Source organism: Sminthopsis crassicaudata, chromosome 3 (assembly GCF_048593235.1).
Source record: "Sminthopsis crassicaudata isolate SCR6 chromosome 3, ASM4859323v1, whole genome shotgun sequence".
NCBI lineage: Eukaryota > Metazoa > Chordata > Mammalia > Dasyuromorphia > Dasyuridae > Sminthopsis > Sminthopsis crassicaudata.
Window position 1 is genome coordinate 377,364,954 of NC_133619.1, and position 24,360 is coordinate 377,389,313.

General features: G+C 33.5%; 1 protein-coding gene across 1 annotated transcript in view; it reads left to right on the plus strand.

The window, feature by feature from the left end:
- The window catches only part of THSD7B (thrombospondin type 1 domain containing 7B), a 1,297,161-nt gene that overhangs the window by 442,222 nt on the left and 830,579 nt on the right, over window positions 1–24,360 (plus strand). Inside the window, exons 3-4 of the mRNA XM_074301932.1 lie at window positions 222–1,029; window positions 13,452–13,700. Of these exons, the coding sequence (XP_074158033.1) occupies window positions 222–1,029; window positions 13,452–13,700 (1,057 nt within the window). The remainder of the gene's footprint in view (window positions 1–221; window positions 1,030–13,451; window positions 13,701–24,360) is intronic.

The window sequence follows — 24,360 nt, forward strand, 5'->3', positions numbered from 1 at the left end:
GTCTTTTCATATTATACATTATATCAATATTGATACTGGGATTAGGGAGGGAATATATTTGAGAATGAATGTGATATAAAACAAAATTTTAAAAATAATGAAAATTATGACAAAGTTATTTGTACTTTTTCAGGTGTGCAAATTAGAATTTTCTTATTTTTAAAGTGTAGCATATGTAGATTTTTAAATAATTTTCCACTTTGTTTTTTCAACTCCTTTAGGTCCATGGGGGAGATGTACAGGTAATTGTGGACCAGATGGTATTCAGACCCGAGGCGTGTGGTGCTTTCATCTAGAAGGTTGGACAAGTCTTCTGTCAAACTGTGAAGAGACTGATAAACCTGAAAAGGAGAGAAGCTGTTTTAGAGTATGTGACTGGCATGGTGAACTCTTTGAGTGGGAGGTATCAGAGTGGCAGATCTGTGTTCTGGCTCCAGTTCATGGTGAAGTCAAACCCAGGACTTCTGAGTGTGTGACAGCCCAGCACGGACTCCAGCATCGGACAGTACATTGTATTCAAAAACTGAATCGAACTGTGGTTATCAGTGAAATATGTGAATATTTTGCACCTCAGCCACCCACAGAACAAGCATGCCTCATTCCTTGTCCCCGGGATTGTGTTGTATCTGAGTTCTCACCGTGGTCTGTTTGCAGCAAGAGGTGTGGGAAGAAACTGCAACACAGAACTAGATCAGTCATTTCTCCCCCACTCTATGGAGGTGTGATGTGCCCAAATCTCACGGAATCAAGGGCTTGTGACTCTCATATCTCCTGTCCACTTGGGGAAGAGGAATATATATTTAGTCTTAAAGTTGGACCTTGGAGTAAATGTAGACTGCCTCATCTTAAGGAAGTTAGTTTAAGTGGAAAGACCATTCTGGACTTTAGCGCTGATTCAAAAGAGTGGGTCACATTTAAGCAACAAGGCTATAAGCCTCACCATCATTCCAAGCCATGGGATATAGAAATAGGTTATCAAACAAGACAGGTTGGATGTACAAGAAGTGATGGGAAAAATGCCATGTTAAGGTAGGATGTCTTAAATATTGACATGTATATTTCATAAGTATTTTTATAGGTTTATTTTCTAAAAACTTTTACTATATGGTATTTATGTATATACATATATGTACGTATATATATATATATATATATATATATATATAACTATTTTATATATATATATATATACATATGTACATATATATATATATATATATATAATCCAAAATCTTGGACATATTTATATTTATTTTAGGTTATTCTGTTCTGTTTCACACTACAATTTGTAACCCATTTATATCCTTTAAGTATTTTTATACAGACACATTTTCATATTTTGTCCAAGATATCAACAAAGTTACAAAGCATTGCTGCTGTGAAAGTGAATAGAAAATTTTGAGATATTTAATGTGGATAACTCAAATTCACTTCACTTTTAAGTTTTGGTATGAATTTATGTATTACTTTTTGTCAGTGGAACTAACTTTTAGAAATATAATTTTCTGTGTGTGTGTGTATGTATGTGTAATGGTGAGTTACTGCATGACATATTGTTCTCTTCATTTTTTTTCTTTCTGACTATAACTTTTGGAAAATATCCTTTATGCTGGTGCTCTAGAATAATCTTTTATTTGTAATATGTTGCAGCTTGTTTGTGAATGCTATGGAGGCTTTCATTACCCTTCAAGTTTTTTTGTTGTGGGCTTCATATGATTTCTGTTATATGCAAAATAATATTTTTATTCTTTGATAATTTTACAAGTTGATGCATTCTACAATTATAAATCAAATTAAAAGAGTTTGCTTTAATAGGAATATTAGGTTTTGTATAAGTACTAATTGAAATTGGCACATAAATGAAGAGGAAAGGGAAATCAAATGTGTGATAGCAGCTATGTTTTCAAAATTATAATTGTTTTATTTTAGTCTATATTCAGAGAAACTTGCTCTCAATATCAGGAATATTTTGAAAGAGCTATTATTTCAATTTCCTCACAGATAATTTAAATAAAAGCATTACCAATTTTCTCTAAAATTAAAATACCTTTCAATGATATGAGTATTTTCAAAAACACATTTCACAGCAGTTATTGTCATCATTGCTTGATATTTGCTTAGGTGCTTACATTGTTGTTAATCCCAAGAAGGGTGGAAAAGACTGTCATGATTCTTATTTTCTTTCATCTTATAGAATTAATATATTTTTCACAATGATTTTGATCACCTATGATTAGAAACTATATTAAAGAGTAACTTGATATTTTTATTTATCTCTGTGTGTGTGTGTGTGTGTGTGTGTGTGTGTGTGTGTGTGTGTGTGTGTGTGTAATCCATTGAAACTGTCAATTACTTTGATCTTTATTATTTGGATATGTGAGTCACCATGGCAAAAATTCTTCCCTGGCCTTCCATACTCTACCCTGGGGTTAGGCTATTCTGAATCAAAATTCAACTTATCTACAATATCTAGTCTATCCTGGAGAATTCTTGGCATCCATGTTGCCATCTAATGATATTTCCCCAATTTAGGTAACTTGGCATTTCCTGTGACACTAGGCTCAGAGCTATATCACCTCTCCTCTCTCCTTTCTTTTCTTGGGAACATCAATTAAATCAATACTGCCATTCCTACTGCAGATGTTGCAATTTTCTGCCTTATAATCCTTGTGACTATCTAAACCAATGGTTTCCAAAGTGAGAGTTATGACTTTCTGGAGAAACGTGGAATGATTTCAAGAGGGCTGGTACCCTTCACTGTTATGACTTCCCACACTTTGAGGCTGCCCCTTGGAAGTCATTGAACCCCTTAAAACTAGTTTCTGCTTCCTCACATGCAAAATGGGCAAATTATCTAGAGCAACTAACTACTATAAAAGGGGTTAAATGAAATAATTCAAGAGTTCCAATGAAATAATGTATATAAAGTGGTTTGGAAATACTGAAGCATATAAATATCAGTTGTTATTGTTATTGTGAGGGACATATTATTGAGAAGGTACTAAGTGCATTATTTACTTACATGGAACTATTTTGATTCTGAGACAATAAGATAGTAATTGGTGGCATTCTTTATTTTTTCATGTGAATGGAAGAATGATACTTAATGAAATGACCTATTCCTACACTCCATTTTATTTTGGCAATATCAAGTTTCACAGTCCTGTTCAAAAAGCTTTTGCTATTTTCCCAGCTTAATGGATAATCTAGAGATCAATGGATATAAAAGGCTTTTCTAAAGGGATCAAACACTTTCACATCATATCCATTGGTAAATGGGAATCTGGTGTGTATAAATGGGAGAGCACAACTATTGTGTGATTTCAAATAACTTATATCATTCATTTCAATTTAATATCTTTTAAGCACCCATAAGTGCAGTTAGCGTGTTGAACATATTGGGGAAAAATTAGCTTTTAGAAAGCTTATATAATTCTAGTTTTGTTTCCACTTAATCATTTATAACTTTTGAAATATATGTTTCTCTTCTAAAATATTCATTAAACTCACTCTGGGATTTGTTACTGTTTATTATAGATATGCAATTTTAGGGGTCATAGGCACTTTTTCTGACTCTTTTACTATCATCTTGATTAGGTGTCTTTTTTAAAAGAGGATTTCAATTTTTTATTCTCATGATATCATTAAATATATTTGCTTTTCTTAAAGTCACTTTCTCAATTTTGAGCAAGACAGCAGTTTTAATTAATGACTTTGTTGGCTCACCAATTGATTGCTTTAACTTTTGATAAACACCCCAAGCTATGTTCCCTCTATTTAACTTCACAAAGCCACTGACTGCTATATTATTGTTGATACCACTGTGTTCCCTCATCATTTATTTGCCTAAGTTTAAATATCTGATTTTATTGTACCACTGTATATTTTAATTATATGTTTCTCTTTCATTTTGTGGATGGCTTATCATTCTCACTCAAATGCCAATGATCTTCTTATTGTATTTTTTAAAATAATACTCTGCCTCATTAAATAAAATACATCTCTTTATTCAGTTTCCTTTATGGAGAAGTACCTTTGAGTTAAAAAGCACAACCTGCGGATTAGACACAGGATTGGATTGGACAATAATTGGTAATATGCTTAAGAAAGTGATTGATATACTTGGCTGGAATAAGTGAAGAGTTTGTGAACTGTTTCATTTTATTATTTTTTCTTAGTGTTTTAAAATTTTTGAGTACTCTCTTTTAAAAATTACTTGTTTCAATTCTGAACAATGATCATAAAAATTAAAAAAACCACAAAAAGATTACATATGTGACTATGAATTTTAATTCCATATGACTTACTTTAAAAAATGTATATAATAAATTCAGTCCATTTCTTTCCAGACAATTTGACTTGCCTGTACTGCCTTATGAATTTTCCTCTTTTACTTTCTGTGAAATTTAGTGTCTTGGGCTGGAAAATTGTTTTACTCCATTTTGGTGTGTGGTGTGTTCGTGTGTGTGTGTGTGTGTCTGTGTGTGGTGTGTGTGTTCTGCCCACTCCAACAATTTTGTTGAAAATTATTTATTTAAAGGTATTTGGGGAAGAACTCAGGAAAGTCCCTGTATTTATTCTGCCATCTGGGCTCTCCTTCTCTCTTCATTTTTTTTTTCTTTTCACCATTGCCATGTCTACCCCCCTTGCCATTTCTTTTGTCATTTTTTTCAGTGTAATAATATTAAATTGCATTTTATATGCCACGATTTGTTAAGCCACTATCCAATTAGTGAGCATTTTCTTAATTTTCAACTTTTTCTCCCATTCCTTTTTTCCCTCTCTAAATGCCATCCAGGAACAAGATGTGTGTTTTGCTTCTGACTATTTCCTCCCCATTACTATCTTTCCTCTTAACCATCCCCTTCTCCAATCCCTGCCTCTTTTTTCACCAGCCTCTTTATGCATATGCCTGAGTATGTGTAAGTCCTTCTTTGAAAGACTGATTCATTTTAAATACATTTTTCCAATGCCTGGACTCCCAAAACCTTTCCTCCATATTCATTTTATTCTCTCATGCAACCCAATTAAAAGGAAAAAAAAACACATCTACCTCTCCCTTACTCCTTTCTACACTATTTATTTTATCTAAATGAAATGAAGTATATTCCTTTTATCTTTTCTTTTCTTTTTCACATTAAAACTCTCAGGAGAGAGCCAATATACCTATAGGTCCTCAGTTTTTCTTAATTAACTTCCTCAATATGCTTAGAAGATATTAAAGTTTTGAAAGGACTCTTGTCTTTTCTCTTCCATTAGATTATCTTTTCTGTAGCCTCATGCTCCCTCTTCCAATTGTTCTGATAAAATTTTAACTTTCTAGATTTTTCTTAGAAACTTCCATTCAATTTTGACATTTTCATTAGGAAATGGTTTGAAAGTCTATTCAGTTACAGATCCATTTCCTTCTGTTCCTCTTGATCTTTCCCACCCCCACTCCCAATTACAAAATTATACTCAGTTTTGCAGAGTAAATTATTTTTGTTGTCAGCCCAATTCCCTTGTCTTTTGAAATATGGTTTTCTAAGATTTTCTCATATTTATAGTAAAAATTGTCATGTATTATGTGATTCTAATTCTAGTTCCATAGTACTTGAACCTTTTCTTTCTGGATACTTACAGTTTTTTTTTTTTTTCATTGAATTAGAGGCTCTGAATTTTTATAATTATATTGCTAGAACTTTTCCTTTTGGAATTTCTTTCAGGATGGTTCATTCTTTCAGATGATTCTTTCTATTTTCACCTTATCATGTGATTCTTATTAATCTAAATATTTTCATTATGAATTCTTGAAATAGTATGTAGGCTTTTTAAATTTAGGTTTTTAGATAGTCTTATCATTCTTAAATTATTAAATTCTCTCGTTCTGTTTTCCAAATCATTTTGTGTATGGCAGCAAATACTTTTATATATTCTTCTATTTCAATTTGATTTTGTTCTAAAATTTCTTGCTGCCTCATGAAATAGTGAATTTTTGTTTTGTTTTTTTTACTTGTTAGAGTTTCATTATTTTGCTTAGATTTATCACTTTGTGGCTTAAACTTTTTTTAAAATTCTTTCCTCTAGATATTTTATTTCGTTCTTAGTCTCTTTATTTTTTCAAAGTATTTAAATAATCTTGGTGATTTATTTTCTTTTGAATTTTTGGTCATAGTTATGAAATTATTGTATCCTAAATCATTTTTGGGATCTTTCTATTATAGTTCTATTTAGAGTTTTTTTTATTTTCTTTATTTTCTTTATCTCTCCAGTCATGTTTCCCAAGTTTGGGCTTTTTTTTTTTTTTTTTTTTTTTTTTTACTCTCAAAGGAGAGCTCCACTTTTACTTCCTCTGCTCTAGTCCATTTCTTCTCACTCTTAAATTATTTGCTTCTAAATTGTTTGCTTGCACTGGCTCTAATTTTTCTACAAAACCATATGATCAATCACCCATGGGTTTCTGATATTTTGTGCAATTTAGAGGTAGAAGAAGCCACTTGCTTTAGTTGCTTATTGGCTTTCTTGATCATTATTTGTCTTTTTTATTTGATATGTCTGAAGTTGCTGTTTAGTCTGCCTTCAGACAGCCATCTTGGCTAATAGTCTGCTATTATCTTAGTTTTATTACATAATCACTGTAGCCCAGAATTTTCTACACTAAAAGGAATTTGTTTGTTTTTAAGTACTTTTAAAACTTGCCATTTCTTCTCAGCTCACATTTATGTGACTACAGTGGCAAAGGTCCTCTTGAAAGATAAAATAATTACCTGCTAAGTAGTAATTTAACAGAAGGAATCACAATAAGAATTAAATCAAATGTTATCTCTCAGAATTTAAAATCCGAAATAATAATGTGTACACCTATGTGTATGTATATGTATGTATACACATTTGATCAAAGATAGGTGCTACACACTACTACAGATAAAATGTAAAGCACATGTTACCTACCTATGCATATATGCATATCATCCTATCTTTAATACTTCCTCTGGGGACTATAAGAATGGCACATAGTTAGTGTTTAATAAATGTTCCTTGATTGTAGTGATTTTTTTTTTTCAAATTTCTCTTCTATCTCTCTTTTCCTCCTCTACATGTGTTTTGGTGTGGGTAAAGATGGATTATTTTTTCCTGGTATTTTAATATTCTACTTACTTAATTCAAAGGGGCTTTTTAGGGGCAGATGAGTATATGTATGATATAAAAAGAATTAATAATCTGTAGTCATGATTTTTCTCTAAACTAGCTTTGGGATTTTTGCCATGTCACTGAATTTCTTTAAATATCAATAAAATTCTGAACCTTAAAGCTTCTTTCCATTCTAACATTTATGTTCATTTTAGCAAAAGTATTAAAGATCTTCCTAGGGGAAATAATGCTAAATTTGAGAAGCATTTTTTGGACTTTGGTGGCATTTTAAATTAATATCAACAATATTTCTGATGGTGTAGATTATCTCACCATTCCAGTAACAGAATAAAAAGGAATGGGGGGGGGAGAGAGAGAGAGAGACAGAGAGAGAGAGAGAGAGAGAGAGAGAGAGAGAGAGAGAGAGAGAGAGAGAAGGTGTCAAAATGAGCATCATCATTTAGTCAGGATAATGAAGATTATGATACCTGACATATGTACTGAGATTCAGAAAATGTTAGTCTATACATGATCCCAATTGGTTTGATATAAATGGCTGTTTGTTACCTATTATATAGATCATAATTTAGTACATTACAAACATTACAAACATATTCAAAGTTTAGTTTAATTGAGTATTCATGAGGAGAGGCATTACCCACATTACTATGTGGAAGTACATCTGAATATCAAGTCAACACAGAATTCATTTTGTATTAAAAAAGATAAATTCATACAAATTGTCTCATTTTAATTTCCATTCTAGTGATTGTTGAACTTAAATGTATTATTGTTGTTTTTAAAAAATATTTGGAAATTAACCAATTAAATATACATTTTTATTATGCAAAATTATCATGTGAAAATTACTATTAAAATGCTCCTATATGAAGGTAATAGGGACAGGAAACCTAAAGTCAATTAATTTTATTCCAATTGGAATTTCTTTGTAGTCCCTATGAAAATGATCTATTGTTTAAATGTAAAATGGAGAAAAATGGCTAGAAAATAGGTATTGAAAAAATGACCTGGGGGAGAGTTCTAATGAATTGAAAAGCTCAATAAGCTTTAACCAAAGATTCTGGAATCCAAAAGATATTTCTATGATTTTAATTGTTGTTTGTCCTTCATTCTTAAAGGAGACCATGACAATCAGGAAGGTAATGCCCTGACTTACAAGTGAATAGGATTTAAAATGAGGCAAGATTGTGCAAAGTCACCAGCCCCATTCTCTGCATCTGGGTACAGTAGCAAGATCAGGTATCTATGTACATATAACAATACACATTCACCTTATGTATACACATATGGTATAAAGAGATCTCCAGATTTCTATCCAAAGACATTCTGAGCAACTTTAAGAATTCTCTTAATACATCTCTGTTTCTGAAGGTCTGTGTTTAAAAGTGTGATAATACCTCTATTTCCATCCAGTTAAGGGTTTTACAAAACACTCAGGTGCACATTTACCAGGTTATAATCTTTGACATTTTTATTCATATGATAGCATGAGTTCAGCTGCTCCTAGAAAAAGACTCTAAAAATAAAAATTGTGGGAGGGAGAAAATATATAGTTTTCATTTCATTCAATGTTACAATCAGTTCAGGCTTGCCTAATACCTTCTCTGGTTCTTATACTCTGCTTTTAATCTTTTCTTCCTTCTTTGTATTTATTAGTGTATTTTCTCCCAGAAGTTAGAATATTCTAGCTTACCTTCAAAACTTGATATCTGGTTGTTATTTCTTCTTGGGCATTTTGTTAGTCATTTAGATAAACTCTTACCAGATGGATTATGTCAAAGCATCAAAATTTGCTTAAGACTCAGTGCTTGACTGAATGAAAGAATGAATGTTTAATATACTTTTATTCAAGAAATTCCATAAAAACAGAACTCCTTTGTAATTCTAGAAAGTTCAATGTTTTAGTGTCTCCATAAATGCTATATTTCAATATATCACACACCATTTAGAACAATATTTAAGAAATGCACATACATAGGTATAATTAATTACTATATTATTATAATAGATAATATTTATATAGTACTTTACGATTTGGAAAGTATTTGGCACATGTTATTTTTATATAAAAAAGGAAATAGAGCCTGTCAGAGGTTAAGTGACTTGGCCATCCTCACACACTTCTAGTAAATGTACACAGGTAGTAAATGTCTGAGATTTTTATGACTCTAAATTCAGAACTCTATTCACTTCACTGTTCTACCTGTTATAAGTTTCGTGAGGGTTGGGGCCACAGCTTATGAACATCATATCTTCCTGTGTCTAGCACAGTGCCCTGGACACTGAAGAAATGTTTCAATTGAATATGGATTAACTTTTTCACATTTTCAAATTTTGTCTATTGCTTTATTTTTCTTTAGGATTGAATTAACTTAACCAGCATCTCTCATGTTTTAATTTGGAGATGAAGCCTTCTAAAGCTTTTCACAGTCCAGTAAGCGTTTTTGGATTTAGGATAGCTTTGTGCTAATATGCATTATGTTGGTAGTTTTTATACTGCCTTTAGTGTTCTCTCTATTGTTGACCTCTGTATCATGTCTCTATTTATTATTTCACTTCCTTATGTTCCCTCCCTGTTTTTCCTTTTGCCTTTAACCAAGAGAGATACAGAGACACAGAAAGACAGAGAGACAAAAAGATAGAGACAGAGATGAAGAGGCATACACACAGAGACAAAGGCACAAAGAGATAGAGGGAAACAGAGAGAAGGAAAGAAGAAAGAGGGGAGAGAAAGTGGGGAGAAAGGGGAGAGAAAGAAGGGAATGTTACAGAGTGATGGCACTGGTCTTTATTAAAACAACAAGATCAAATCCCTAAAATCCTGAAACAGCTTTTGATGGGTCTCCTGCCTTCCCCTCTCCCCATCTATTCAAAAAAAGCACATCACAGAATTCTGCTGTCTTTCACTGTTATTGCATCAGGTGTGGTTGACAAGTTGAAAATACTGTACCTGGGGTTATTACTATTATTATTACAATGTTTTAGTTTTAAGAAAATCTTGCTGATCTAGGCAATGGACAAGGAGAATTATTCTGATTATACTGATGAAAAAATAAAGAGATAAAGAAATTAAACCACAGGTTATATAACTAAAAAGTGCCCAAGGGAGGACTTGATTGATGGTTCTCAGGTTAGCATTTGTGCTATTCTAATAAAAATTAATGCCTTTTCCTATGTTTGACTCCTAATTTGATTTGTCCTCTTTATTAAGCACAAATTGAATATTCTCATTTCTGTCTTTAAAGAGACAATTTTTTTTGCCCCTCAAGTGTGAAATTTTAAAATGTATTCAAAAATTAAGTAAGATTAAAAAAAAAACAAGATTGTTTCTTTATTAATGACTAAACTCTATTATACTTCTCTTCCACAAACTAATAGTCCTTGTGTTCTTTTTTCATTGGGCGTGTAAGTAGGATTAATGAGGTGGAAATTTCAGAAAGACAGATTTGGGGTCAACGTAAAGAAAAAGTTGGTATTAGTTATAAGATACCAAATACGGAATGCTCCAATTCAGTGAATATACCTCCCTTGTTAATAGAGACTTTCCACTAAAAGTTGGATGACATGTGAAGTTCCTTCCAAATTTGAGATTCTGTGATTGACCAAAATCAGGAGTCTCCAGGAAGCATCTCAACCCTTGTTTCTCTACAAAGTATACTTCCAGTTAAAGCTGGGTATTTCAATAAAAGCTAAATAATAGGGGGGGTGACAGTTATCTAATGACTTTAGTAATATTTTGGTTTATTTATTTATACTGTTTTATTCTAAAGTGAGGATTTTTTATATATTTCTAGAGGAATAAATATAATTTGGACAATTTGTAGCTCCCAAGATTTCATTTACAGATGAATATTTTGCCAAGTTATTGCAAAATACAGTGCTCTATAAATATGTAATAGTCATCATTATCTTAAACATTTCTTTTTCTTCCAATCACAAATGAGCGGTGTATATTTTCTCTTTAAAAAAACATACCAACATTAAGTATCTAATCTCTGTTTCTGAGCATTTAAGTGATCTTTAGTTATTTAATCAATGTTTATAACATGAGAGCAACTAAATGGCCCAATGTGTAGATTACAGATGTAGAATAATGAAGATCTAAATTCAAATCATGACTTATTAAATGTGACGCTGGATAATCCATTTCACCTTGTTTGCCTCAGTTTCCTTATCTATAAAAATAACAAGAGAAGGAAATAGCAAACCACTCCACTCTCTTACTAGGAAAACCCCAAATGAGATCATAAAGAGTTGAAAATAATACAAAATGACTAAATAACAATAGTAACAAAATTGACTATTTGACTTTGACTCCATAGTTTACTACTACTACTATTACTACTATTACTACCATGATTGCCTCAGTTTCCTATTCTATAAAAAGAGCAAGAGAAGGAAATAGCAAACCATTACAATATCTTGATAAAAAATCCAAATGAGGTCATAAAGACCTCATAATATATAATAGCATACATAATATTATATTATAAATAATATACAAAATATAATATAAAATGACTGAACAACAATAACAAAATTGACTATTTGAATTTGACCCCATAGCTTACTACTACTACTACTACAATTACTACTACTATTACTATTACCACCACCACTACCACTAGTACAACAACCACTACTTTCTTTCTCTTATATGGTAAAGAGCTTTCCATAACCCCTCCATGCTAGTAGAAACTACTTCTTGATTTGGAAATCAATGGAAAACTTCCTAAAAGCAAAAGACTGAATTTCTTTAAAAAGTTTCTTTTCTTCTAATTTTAACTTCTACTAGTACCAACTAGTACAGACTAGTAGCAAACTAGTATACTAATTGTTAGGAACTATCTCATTTGACCTTTACAACCTTGGGAGGTAAGTGCTATTTAGTATCCGTATTTTACAAAGAGGAAACTGAGCTAGACAGAAGTAACTTGTTTAGGTTCATATAGCAGATTAGCACTTGGAATCTGAATTCAAACTCTAAACTCCTCAACTCCAAGTCTAGAATTCTATGTTCTGTGTCTCCAGATGTCTGTATCTCAAATCTGACAGCTCCTTCCAGTTGAATTGGAAAATAAAAATGGAAACTATGTTCCTGACTGACTAGAGAGTTTAATAATTATATACTTACTATTCATGACCAAATTATTTCTCATAACTTGCCAATAAAATTGACAATTATCAAGTGCTATTTTTTCTACTGTTAGAAATGTAATTGTTATTATTCCACTTATTGATCCAATCGAAAGAACTGGGAGAAAATAAAACATAGGGGGATAAGCAAGAAGCAGAAAGGAAAAACAATAGCAGTTTTTTCGTTGTAAAGAATGACAGAAGTTGTACCTGGAATCTGGGAAGAGATGCTCTTTTTAAAAGAACAAACATAGTTATTTATTTATGAAGGGTTTACTTTTTTCAGGACTTGAACTGATAAATAAGTTTTATTAATTTGTTTTTAAAGAAAGTTTTGCTTTGGGGAAGTTTTTGCATTGTCTTTCAAATCAAGAAATAGTTCCTACTAGTATGGAAAGGTTAAGGAAAGATCTTCACTAGATAGGAGACTTTTATAGGAAATTCTGCCTGGAGTGTTTTGTCCTCCCATCAAAGAAAATGACAAGATGCACTGAGCAGTTTATTGTACTAGCAGTGGTATTAAATTACCGTTCATTTGGAAAAAAACAGGGTTGTTTTTAAAGGACTTTGGCAATGTGTTGTTGTCTTGGACCATGGGTCTTATTCTTGGAAATCACCACATTAAGTAGAAAGCACTTCAGTGCTTAAATAAGCATTCTAGCTTCATAAGAAATATAGACTCCAACCACCACAATGGACATTGCTGGTTTACTGTAATCTGTTCCACATGTTACTTGATATAAAGTGTGTCATATACCCTGGTCAGGAGGGTGCAAGAGTCAGTTCAAACCTGCTCATGAGAGTGGATTGTCACATTTTCAGTGTGATCATTTATACCTCAGAAATCAGCAAATTAATTTAACAATGCATAAACAATTTAAAAGTGTCTTATGTGTGCATTTCCCATTTGCTCCCGCCCCCCCTCCCCAAGGGCCAGTTGTTCAACATTTACCAGCACACTACTACTCTACTTTTATCCCTTTGGACAAGTGTGAGACCATGTTAGGTAATGCTCTATGTGAGAGCATAACATAAAGTAGTAGTTTGTGCTACAATTGTGTTTCTTTTGTGATATTTTCAAGTATGATTTTCTGAAATAGTGACTTTGCATAGATGGTCAATTTTGAGATAACCCAAGACTTCATCAATGAATCTACTTCAGTTTGCCATTTTTGTTTTTACAGCCTTTGTATGCAAGACAACTTCCCCTTGACTGTTCAGTCCTGTGTCATGCCAAAAGACTGCGAAACCACAGACTGGTCATCTTGGAGTCCTTGCTCCAAGACCTGTCAATCAGGGGATCTCTCCCCAGGATTTAGGAGTAGGAGCCGGAGTATAAAACATATTGCCATAGGAGGTGGACAGGAATGCCCTGAACTACAGGAAAGAGAGGCCTGCAACCTTGGAGGAGAACTTCTGCAGCTATGTTCTAGGTATGGGGCATTCTTTGTGACAACTTAAAGTTCTATGATACCTTATTTGTTGTCATGGTTATGTTATATTGTGTTATGTTGCATTGTTCTGAAATGTACTATATTTTAAAAAGAATTGGGTATCCCTATTTTGTTCAAACTAAAAATTCTGGAGAATAATCTGGAACTGTGCCCAGAGGCGCATATATATATATATATATATAATATTTAACAAGCTGATTATAGAAGGGCCTGGAAAGATTTACATGAACTGATGTTGAGCAAAACAAGCAGAAACAGGAATGCATTATACACAAAAACAGCAAGAATGTGCAATGATCAACTTTGAAAGATTTGGTTCTTCTCAGTGTTTCAGTGATCCAAAGCAATCTCAATAGAATTTGGACAGAAAAATGCCATCTGCATCTAGAAAAAGAACTAAGGAGATTGAATGTAAATGAAAGCAGATTTAGGGGCATGGTGATGAGATATCTGGTCATCAGCTTATCATGAGTGAACTATCATGTTCTGTGGAGTCCAAACCAAACAGAGCTGCAAATGGAAAGTAGAGAATTAGAGTGTCTCTTGCTAATCAATTCTCATGAGATTAGAGGATTTAGCAGAGATTTTAGATAGCATCTAATTCAAAATCATGATTTTAACAATGAAGAAAATGAGGTCCCAAAAGGTTAACTGACTTGTTTCAGATTGAACAGGTAGTAATAAATTAAACTAGGATTTCTACTCCACTGCTCTAAATATGCTTTTTCATTGTGATATCTTTCTTCATGGTGTTGATCATGGAAAATTCAACTGTGTGTGAATTTCAAAACATCAAGTTTAAAGTAAAATGTTTTCTATATATAATAGCAGGAACACAATCCACCTACTATCTTTTTATTATCTCTGCAACTAATCTTTTCATTTCTTTCTGTAAAACAATGCCATTTTGCCTCATTTGTCCTTTGGAGAGGCAAATACAAGGAAAGATAAGACATAACAGAATAATGTCCCTTCTACAATTTTAAAAAAAAATTCACTTTTCAGATTCAGAATAGGAAATTATCTCCTCTATTCTTAATAATGGCCAGACAAGAATGAAATCTTATTCTAAAGATGAACATAGTGACCAAAATCTTCCTGTTTTCATTTTCTATTTCTAGGGCACTTAATGAATAACATATAATTCTTCTTATTGATGGATGGAATTGCACCAAAGCACATTTGCCAATATAATCTTTATATTATTATTTTGCTGTTTTTGTTTTGTCCTTTGTGGTGACTATCACAAAGATAATAATTATCGTGGAATTCAGGGTTAAAAGTAACATGCCCTAGATCATGTAAGGAAGTCCATGTGGCTTGTAAGCTTGTACTATATAACTTTTCATGATGCTCATGAATTATTTAGTTTAAACTACATATTCACAAACACTTATATTACCTAATTTCAGCATAATGGAGCTGAGTGATATTGATTCAGCCAAGGCACAGTCAAACAGACCTCTCAGAATTGTGGTTATTGTGCCTCATTTGATTGTATTTTAAAATATATGCTCAAGACGTCTATGAAAAGCATACCCTTTGCCAATTTCAACTGGAAGCAGTTACGATCCTGTAGTCTTGCAATTTGACAACCTTGCTGAAGTTGACAATTCCCTAGCTTTGTCAAAATTGTAAATTGGTATAAAATAAGAGTCCTGGGGCATTAACTGAAATAAATGCCAGCCAACATTAGCAGTGGAAGATGGTGTTGCTATAATCATGTGTACATCATGATTCCATTTAGGTCAGAGAAGAGAAATATATTAGCCACAGTGACACCCAAATCAGATGATGCCCTTTAACCTAAAAGTTGGCCTATCCCAGGAAAGCATAAAATCAGCACACTTACCTTTGTCTTCAGCTTGACTTGACATCAGTGACAAAAGCATGTAATTAGTGAACTTGGGAAAGCAGAAAAAAAAGAAAATATGATAGGCAGTAAAATGTATGTTTCCATTGTATCACTGATACCAAACATTTTATATATCACATATTGGAACTAGGAGTGATTTATTTTTCCATGGAACTGAAATGTTGCTATTTATGAATCTCATAAACTTTACTTTAGTTCTAATGCAATGGAGATACTTTTTGGGCTTTTCATTTTCATTGTCTTTGCTATCACAGCTGCTGTTGCACTCACTAATGGATCCTTTCACATTATTACTCTTCTCTCATTCTCCAAAGTGTACTTTCCTTTAGCTTTATAGCCCTCTTGTTGCTCATATACACTACTATTTTCTTTTAACATGATCAAATCTTTTTAGGGCTATGTACAAACTTAAATATGTACACAGATCATCAAAGATATGTGATATTTAATATGTAAATAGCATATCAATGACATGGGCAATACTAGTGTAGAAATTCCTTTCACAGGAAAATATAGCAATGTATGTATATAATAGTCCTAAAATTAACTTCAGTTAAAGAGTTTGTACATGTCTGCAAAACTTAAATCATTGTGAAAATTCAACTAATTATTATTATTATTAACCTATAATCTCTATTATTCTCTATGTATACTTGTATAGAGATATGGCTCCTAGAGATCAAACTTTAGTTCACATTTTCCTGAATCCAAGGAATTGTACCCTCTATATGGCCTATATAAGACTATGTGGGTATAGTTTTATTTATACGTATTGACACACACACATACATACATACATACATGAACATCTACATATTGGAATCACTTATAGCTGGCAAGTAAGAATTTGATATCTTTTCAATGTGAATATTTATATTCCAGAAAAGGACAATTTCTGTAAATCACACTTTGATTTATTGTTTTCTTGATTATCTAGATTTAAGAAAATGTTAATGCAGATTAAATTTAGAGGTATATGTGCATATTTTTCAGAGTCCAGTTGTTAAACTTTATTAGTATATACTTTTATTGCTCTGTATGCTTTGCTTGAACTCACTTGGAATGCAGTAGAAGGCTAAAGAAATGGAGTCATCATATGATTAGAGTTTACAATTTAATAATGATGATGATGATGATGATGATGATGATGATGATGATTACTGGCATATTCTTAATTCTTTAAGGTTTTTTTTAAAGTGCTTTGCATCCATTATTTCATTCAATTTTCATTGTACCTGTACATATGCCCATATATGTATATATCATATATAAGTATACTTTTGTATATGTTATATAAAGTAATCAAGCACGTAAGAAATCTTAAGTGCATACTGTGTCTCAGGCAGAGGAATGCAAATACAAAAATGAAATTGTGAAATGGTCCTTAAACTCAAGGAGGTTATATTTTCAGTGGAGAAAATATGTACATCATATATGCATATGCACACAAAAACATATCCAAACAATACAAGATAATTTTGCTGGGGAAGGCACTATCAGCTAGACAATTAAGACAAGTTTTATGTAAAAAGTGATTAAAGTGATATATCACTCAGTTCCCTCTATCTCTGTCTCTCTGGATTTGATGGTAAGCACCAAAAGTTGGAGTTCAGTTATGTGAAAAATTCACAATGGCCATTCTCTTTGGCAGAAGGCAGATTTACTTAAGGGAATAAATTACAGATAAAATAAAAGGTATAATATGTTAGGATTTTGGGGGACTTCCGGCCAAGATGGCGGCGTGGAGGCAGACAGCTGCTTGAGCTCCTCATTTTCTCTCAGAACTTACTTCATGACGAGCCTCAGACTTAATGCTTGACCCAGAAAGAAATCCACAAATAATCACCAAGAGAAGACATCCTTGAAAGTCGCCAGAAAAGGTCTGTGTTTGCTCGGGGGAGGGTCAATCAGACTGGGCGCAGACTGAGGGCAGGCAAGCCAGAGCGAGACAGGCAGCTCACTCAGCTCAGAATGGAGGGGGAGGGGTACGATCTCTGCCGTTTCTGCAAAAAGACTTTTTCCCCAGTGTGGATACTCCGTCTTGGCAGCAAGCCAGGAGCATCACAGAGGTGTAAACACCAGAGGTGAAGATTAAAACCCCAGAAAGCCAGCATCTCTCAGAACCCAGCCACTCCCAACCCCAACCTGGACTGACTCAGTGCGTTCTCAGAGCTTCAGAGCGCAGACTCAGTATAGTCATTGCTGTTCTGTTAGTGGCTCTCTGCTGCCCTACCCCCAGTCTGTAGAGGAAGCCCATTAATACCATCCAGCCCCATCCCCCGCAAAACAGACCAATTGTTTCTCTTGTCAGTTTGTTTTGTTCCATTCCTACTCTGACAAAATGAACAAAAAATTCAAAAGGGCTCTAACCATTGACAGCTTCAGTGTGGAGAGGGAGCAGACTTCGAATGCTGAGGAAACTAAGAACAGACTGTCCCCAGATGTATCCCCTAAGAGGGATATGAGCTGCTCCTCAATACAAAAGAATCTCATAGAGGAAATCAAAAAGGCTCTCACAAGAGAGCTGGAAGAGAAATGGGAAAAGGAAAGGGAAGCTTGGCAAAAGAGCCTAGAGAAGTCATCCCATGCATTATAAGACAGAGCAGATAAAGAAATCAAATCATTGAGAAACAAGATTAGTGAGCTGGAAAAGGTAAACAACTCCAAGGAAAACAGGATTAGTGAGCTGCAAAAAAAGAAAACAGCTCCCTAAAAAATAAAATGGATAAAATGGAAAAAAATTCCATAGAAGATAAAAACTCAATTGGACAATTACAAAGAGATATAAAAAAAGTGAGTGAAGAAAATACATCATTGAAAATTAGACTGGAACAAGTAGAAATGAATGACACAAGGAGAAACCAAGAGGTAGTCAAGCTAAACCAGAGAAATGAAACAATTGAAAAGAATGTCAAGTACCTTACTAGAAAGACAACAGACCTGGAAAACAGATCCAGGAGAGACAATTTGAGAATAATAGGACTCCCTGAAAAATGTGAGGAAAAAAAGAGCTTGGACACCATTTTTGAGGAAATTATAAAGGAGAACTGCCCAGACATTCTGGAAACAGAGGGTAAAATAGACATTGACAAAATTCATCTACCTACTGAAAGGGACCCTAAAATCAAAACGCCAAGAAATATAGTGGCCAAGTTCAAGAACAATCAGACAAAGGAAAAGATATTGGAAGCTGCTAGAAAAAAGAAATTCAGATATGGAGGATCCACAATAAGGATAACCCAGGATCTAGCAGTGTCCACAATAAAAGAACGAAGAGCCTGGAACATGATATTCCGAAAGGCTAAGGAACTTGGTATGCAGCCAAGAATAACATACCCAGCAAGAATGAGCATCGTTTTTCAGGGAAGAAGATGGACATTTAATGAAATAAATGAATTCCATCTATTTTTGATGAAAAAACCAGACCTATATAAAAGGTTTGATCTTCAAATACAGAACTCAAGAGATTTCTAAAAAGGTAAAAAGAAATCTTGAGTACTATATTTCTGCCAAAAAAAGATATGTAAAGAACATATGTACAATTTTTCTTAGAAACTAGAGATGGAAAAGAAATAATATCATAAAAATGTGTAAAGTGGTGGTACTACATCTCATGAAGAGGCAAAGGTAACCTATTATATCTGAGAGAAAGAAAGGAGGGAGATGAACATAGTGTGTATCAATAGACATATTTGATTTATGGTGAGACTTCTTCCACTTCATTGAAAAGTGAAAGGGAAGGAGTAAGCTAAGGGGAAGGGAATACAGAAATTTTGAGGAAAAGGGGTAAAATAATGGGAGGATCTTTAAGGTGGGGGAGGGATCCTAAAAAGGGAGGGCTGTGAAAAGCAAGTGGTGTTCACCAGTTTAATACTGGATAGGGGGGTAAGAGGGAAGGAAAGGGGAAAAGCATAAGCAGGGGTTAATAGGATGGCAAGCAATATAGAATTAGTCCTTCTAACCATAAATATGAATGGGGCAAACTGCCTCATAAAGAGGAAGCAGTTAGCAGACTGGATTAAAAGTCAGAATCCTACTATATGTTGTTTACAGGAAACACACCTGAAACAGGGTGCGACATTCAAACTAAAAGTAAAAGGCAAAACCAAAAAGGCAGGAGTAGCCATCCTCATCTCAGATCAAGCAAAAACAAAAATTGATCTAATAAAAAGAGATAAGGAAGGGCATTATATCCTGCTAAAGGGCAGCATCAATAATGAAGCAGTACCAATATTAAACATATATGCACCAAGTGGTGCAGCATCTAAATTCTTAAAAGAGAAATTAAGAGAGCTGCAAGAGGAAATAGATAGCAAAACTATAATAGTGGGAGATCTCAACCTTGCACTCTCAGAATTAGATAAATCAAACCACAAAATAAATAAGAAAGAAGTCAAAGAGGTAAATAGAATACTAGAAAAGTTTGATATGATAGATTTTTGGCGATCATATACTAGGGCATAAAAACCTCAAAATCAAATGCAGTAAGGCAGAAATAGTAAATGCATCCTTTTCAGACCATAATGCAATCAAAATTACATTTAATAAAAAGCCAGGGGAAAATAGACCAAAAATAATTGGAAGCTAAATAATCTTATACTAAAGAATGATTGGGTAAAACAGCAAATCATAAATATAATTAATAACTTCACCCAAGAAAATGACAATAATGAGACATCATACCAAAAGATACAGCCAAAGCAGTAATAAGGGGAAGTTTTATATCTCTACAGGCCTAATTGCATAAAATAGAGAAAGAGAGGGCCAACGAATTGGGCTTACAACTCAAATTGCTAGAAAAGGAACAAATTAAAAACCCCCAGACAAACAGAAAACTTGAAATTCAAAAAATAAAAGGTGAGATTAATAAAATTGAAAGTAAAAAAACTATTGAATTAATTAATAAAACTAAGAGTTGGTTTTATGAAAAAAACCAACAAAATAGACAAACCCTTAGTAAACCTGATTAAAAAAAGGAAAGAGAAAAAGCAAATTGTTAGTCTTGAAAATGAAAAGGGTGAACTCACCACTAATGAAGAGGAAATTAGAACAATAGTTAGGAGCTACTTTGCTCAACTTTATGCCGATAAATTCGATAACTTAAATGAAATGGGAAGAATACCTTCAAAAATATAGCTTGCCCAGATTAACAGAGGAAGAAGTAAGTAGTCTAAATAGTCCCATCTCAGAAAAAGAAATAGACCAAGCTATTAACCAACTTCCTAAGAAAAAGTCCCCAGGACCAGATGGATTTACAGGTGAATTCTACCAAACATTTAAAGAACAACTAACTCCAATGCTATATAAACTATTTGAAAAAATAGGGATTGAAGGAGTCCTACCAAATTCCTTCTATGACACAGACATGGTACTGATACCTAAACCAGGTAGATCAAAAACTGAGAAAGAAAACTATAGACCAATTTCCTTAATGAATATTGATGCTAAAATCTTAAATAAGATATTAGCAAATAGACTTCAGAAAATCATCTCCAGGATAATACACTATGACCAAGTGGGATTTATACCAGGAATGCAGGGCTGGTTTAATATTAGGAAAACTATTAGTATAATTGACCATATTAATAATCAAATTAATAAAAACCATATGATCATCTCAATAGATGCAGAAAAGGCATTTGATAAAATCCAACATCCATTCCTACTAAAAACGCTTGAGAGTATAGGAATAAATGGACTATTCCTTAAAATAATAAGGTGCATATATTTAAAACCTTCAGTAAACATCATATGTAATGGTGATAAACTAGAACCTTTCCCTGTAAGATCAGGAGTGAAACAAGGTTGCCCACTATCACCATTACTATTCAATATAGTAACTCTAGCCTCGGCAATAAGAACCGAGAAAGAGATTCAAGGAATTAGAGTAGGAAATGAGGAAATCAAATTATCACTTTTTGCAGATGACATGATGGTATACTTAGAGAACCCCAAAGACTCTGCTAAAAAGCTATCAGAAATAATTCAGAATTTTAGCAAAGTTGTAGGATACAAAATAAATCCACATAAATCCTCAGCATTTTTGTACATTACCAACACAATCCAACAGCAAGAGATACAAAGAGAAATTCCATTCCAAACAAATGTTAAGAGTATAAAGTATTTGGGAATACATCTACCAAAGGAGAGTCAGGAATTATATGAGCAAAATTACAAAACACTTGCCACAAAAATAAAGTCAGATTTAAATAATTGGAAAGACATTCAGTGCTCTTGGATAGGCCGAGCGAATATAATCAAGATGACAATACTCCCCAAACTAATCTATTTATTTAGTGCTATACGAATCAGACTCCCAAGAAACTATTTTAATGACCTAGAAAAAATAACAACAAAATTCATATGGAAGAATAAAAGGTCGAGAATTGCAAGGGAACTAATGAAAAAAAAGTCAGAGGAAGGTGGTCTAAGTGTACCTGATCTAAAGCTATATTATATCAGCAGTCACCAAAACCATTTGGTATTGGCTAAGAAATAGACTAGTTGTTCAGTGGCATAGGTTAAGTTCACAGGGCAAGATAGTGAATTAAAATAGCAATCTAGTGTTTGACAAACCCAAAGATCCCAAATTTTGGGTTAAGAATTCATTATGTGACAAAAACTGCTGGGAAAACTGGAAATTAGTATGGCAGAAACTAGGCATGGACCCACATTTAACACCACATACTAAGATTAGATCAAAATGGGTCCAAGATTTAGGGATAAAGAACGAAATCATAAATAAATTGGAGGAACATGGGATGGTTTACCTTTCAGACTTGTGGAGGAGGAAGGAGTTTGTGTCCAAGAGAGAACTAGAGACCATTATTGATCACAAAATAGAAAATTTTGATTATGTCAAATTAAAAAGTTTCTGCACAAACAAAACTAATGCAAACAAGATTAGAAGGGAAGTAATAAATTGGGAAAACATTTTTACAGTTAAAGGTTCTGATAAAGGCCTCATCTCCAAAATATACAGAGAATTGACTTTAATTTATAAGAAATCAAGCCATTCTCCAATTGATAAATGGTCAAAGGATATGAACAATTTTCAGATGATGAAATTAAAACTATTTCCACTCATATGAAAGAGTGTTCCAAATCACTACTGATCAGACAAATGCAAATTAAGACAACTCTGAGGTATCATTACACACCTGTCAGATTGGCTAAGATGACAGGAACAAATAAAGATGAATGTTGGAGGGGCTGTGGGAAAACTGGGACAGTGATGCACTGTTGGTGGAGTTGTGAAAGAATCCAACCATTCTGGAGAGTAATCTGGAATTATGCCCAAAAAGTTATCAAAATGTGCATACCCTTTGACCCAGCCATACTACTACTAGGCTTATATCCCAAGGAACTACTAAAGAAGGGAAAGGGACCTGTATGTGCCAAAATGTTTGTGGCAGCCCTTTTCATAGTGGCTAGAAGCTGGAAGATGAATGGATGTCCATAAATTGGAGAATGGTTGGGTAAATTATGGTATATGAATGTTATGGAATATTATTGTTCTGTAAGAAATGACCAACAGGAGAAATACAGAGAGGCTTGGAGAGACTTACATCAACTGATGCTAAGTGAAATGAGCAGAACCAGAAGATCATTATACACTTCAACAATGATACTGTATGAGGATGTATGCTGATGGAAATGGATATCTTCAACATAGAGAAGAGCTAATCCAATTCCAATTGATTAATGATCGACAGAATCAGCTACATCCAGAAAAGGAACACTGGGAAATGAGTGTAAACTATTATTTTTACCTTCTGAATCCAATTCTTCCTGTGCAACAAAAAATTTGGTTCTACACACATATATTGTATCTAGAATATACTGTCATATATTTAACATGTATAAGACTGCTTGCTATCTGGGGGAGGGGATTGGGGGAGGAAGGGAAAAAATCTGAATAGAAATAAGTGCAAGGGATAATGTTGTAAAAAATTACCCATGCATATGTACTGTCAAAAAAAAAGTTATAATTATAAAATAAAATAAAAATTAAATTAAAAAATATGTTAGGATTTTTACAAGGTGCTAAGTCACTGGAATGGATAGAGACAGTAATTATCTAATTTAACATGGTACTTAACAATTCTCTAGTTCAGTAATGTATTTACTAGAATTCCATGAGATTCACACCTTTAAGAGAGCATATTTTTAAGGAACTCCCACAAACCTAGGGAGTACCCACAAGCCCATTCTCTGGGAGGATATAAGGAGCCAGGATTCAGTGGGGAGGGAGAGAGTCTGGATTCAGTGAAGGAGAGGACTTCCTGGGAGAACTTCAGGGGACTTCGGAGGAGAGGACACAACTAGTATTGACTTCTGGGAAACCCACAATCCCACACTAATGAAGGCGGAGTCTGATTCATTCCAACTTCGACTTTCGTGCTGGATGGAGACATTAGGACAAGAGCTCTCAGAAACCAAAGAGAGAGAGAAAGAGGTCTCTTAAGAAAGATAGCCAAGCCCCAAGTAAAGGAGACAAGGCTTGAAGGAGAAAATAAAGGATCTGGAGATAAGATTTGGAAAGAGACATTAAAGGACTTTAACTCCTGGCTGCATTTTGGGATTATTGAACTGAAACTAAAGCCAAGGCTGCCTCCAGAAGCTCCTAAGAGAAGTGCTCACAGAGGGTTGCAATTTAGAGAAATAGAACATTACAATAATAAATATCAAAAATGGAGTTGGGAGAGCATGACAAGCCCTATTAGGTTGGGGCTTGCCCTTTGCTGGCAGAATAAGTCCTAA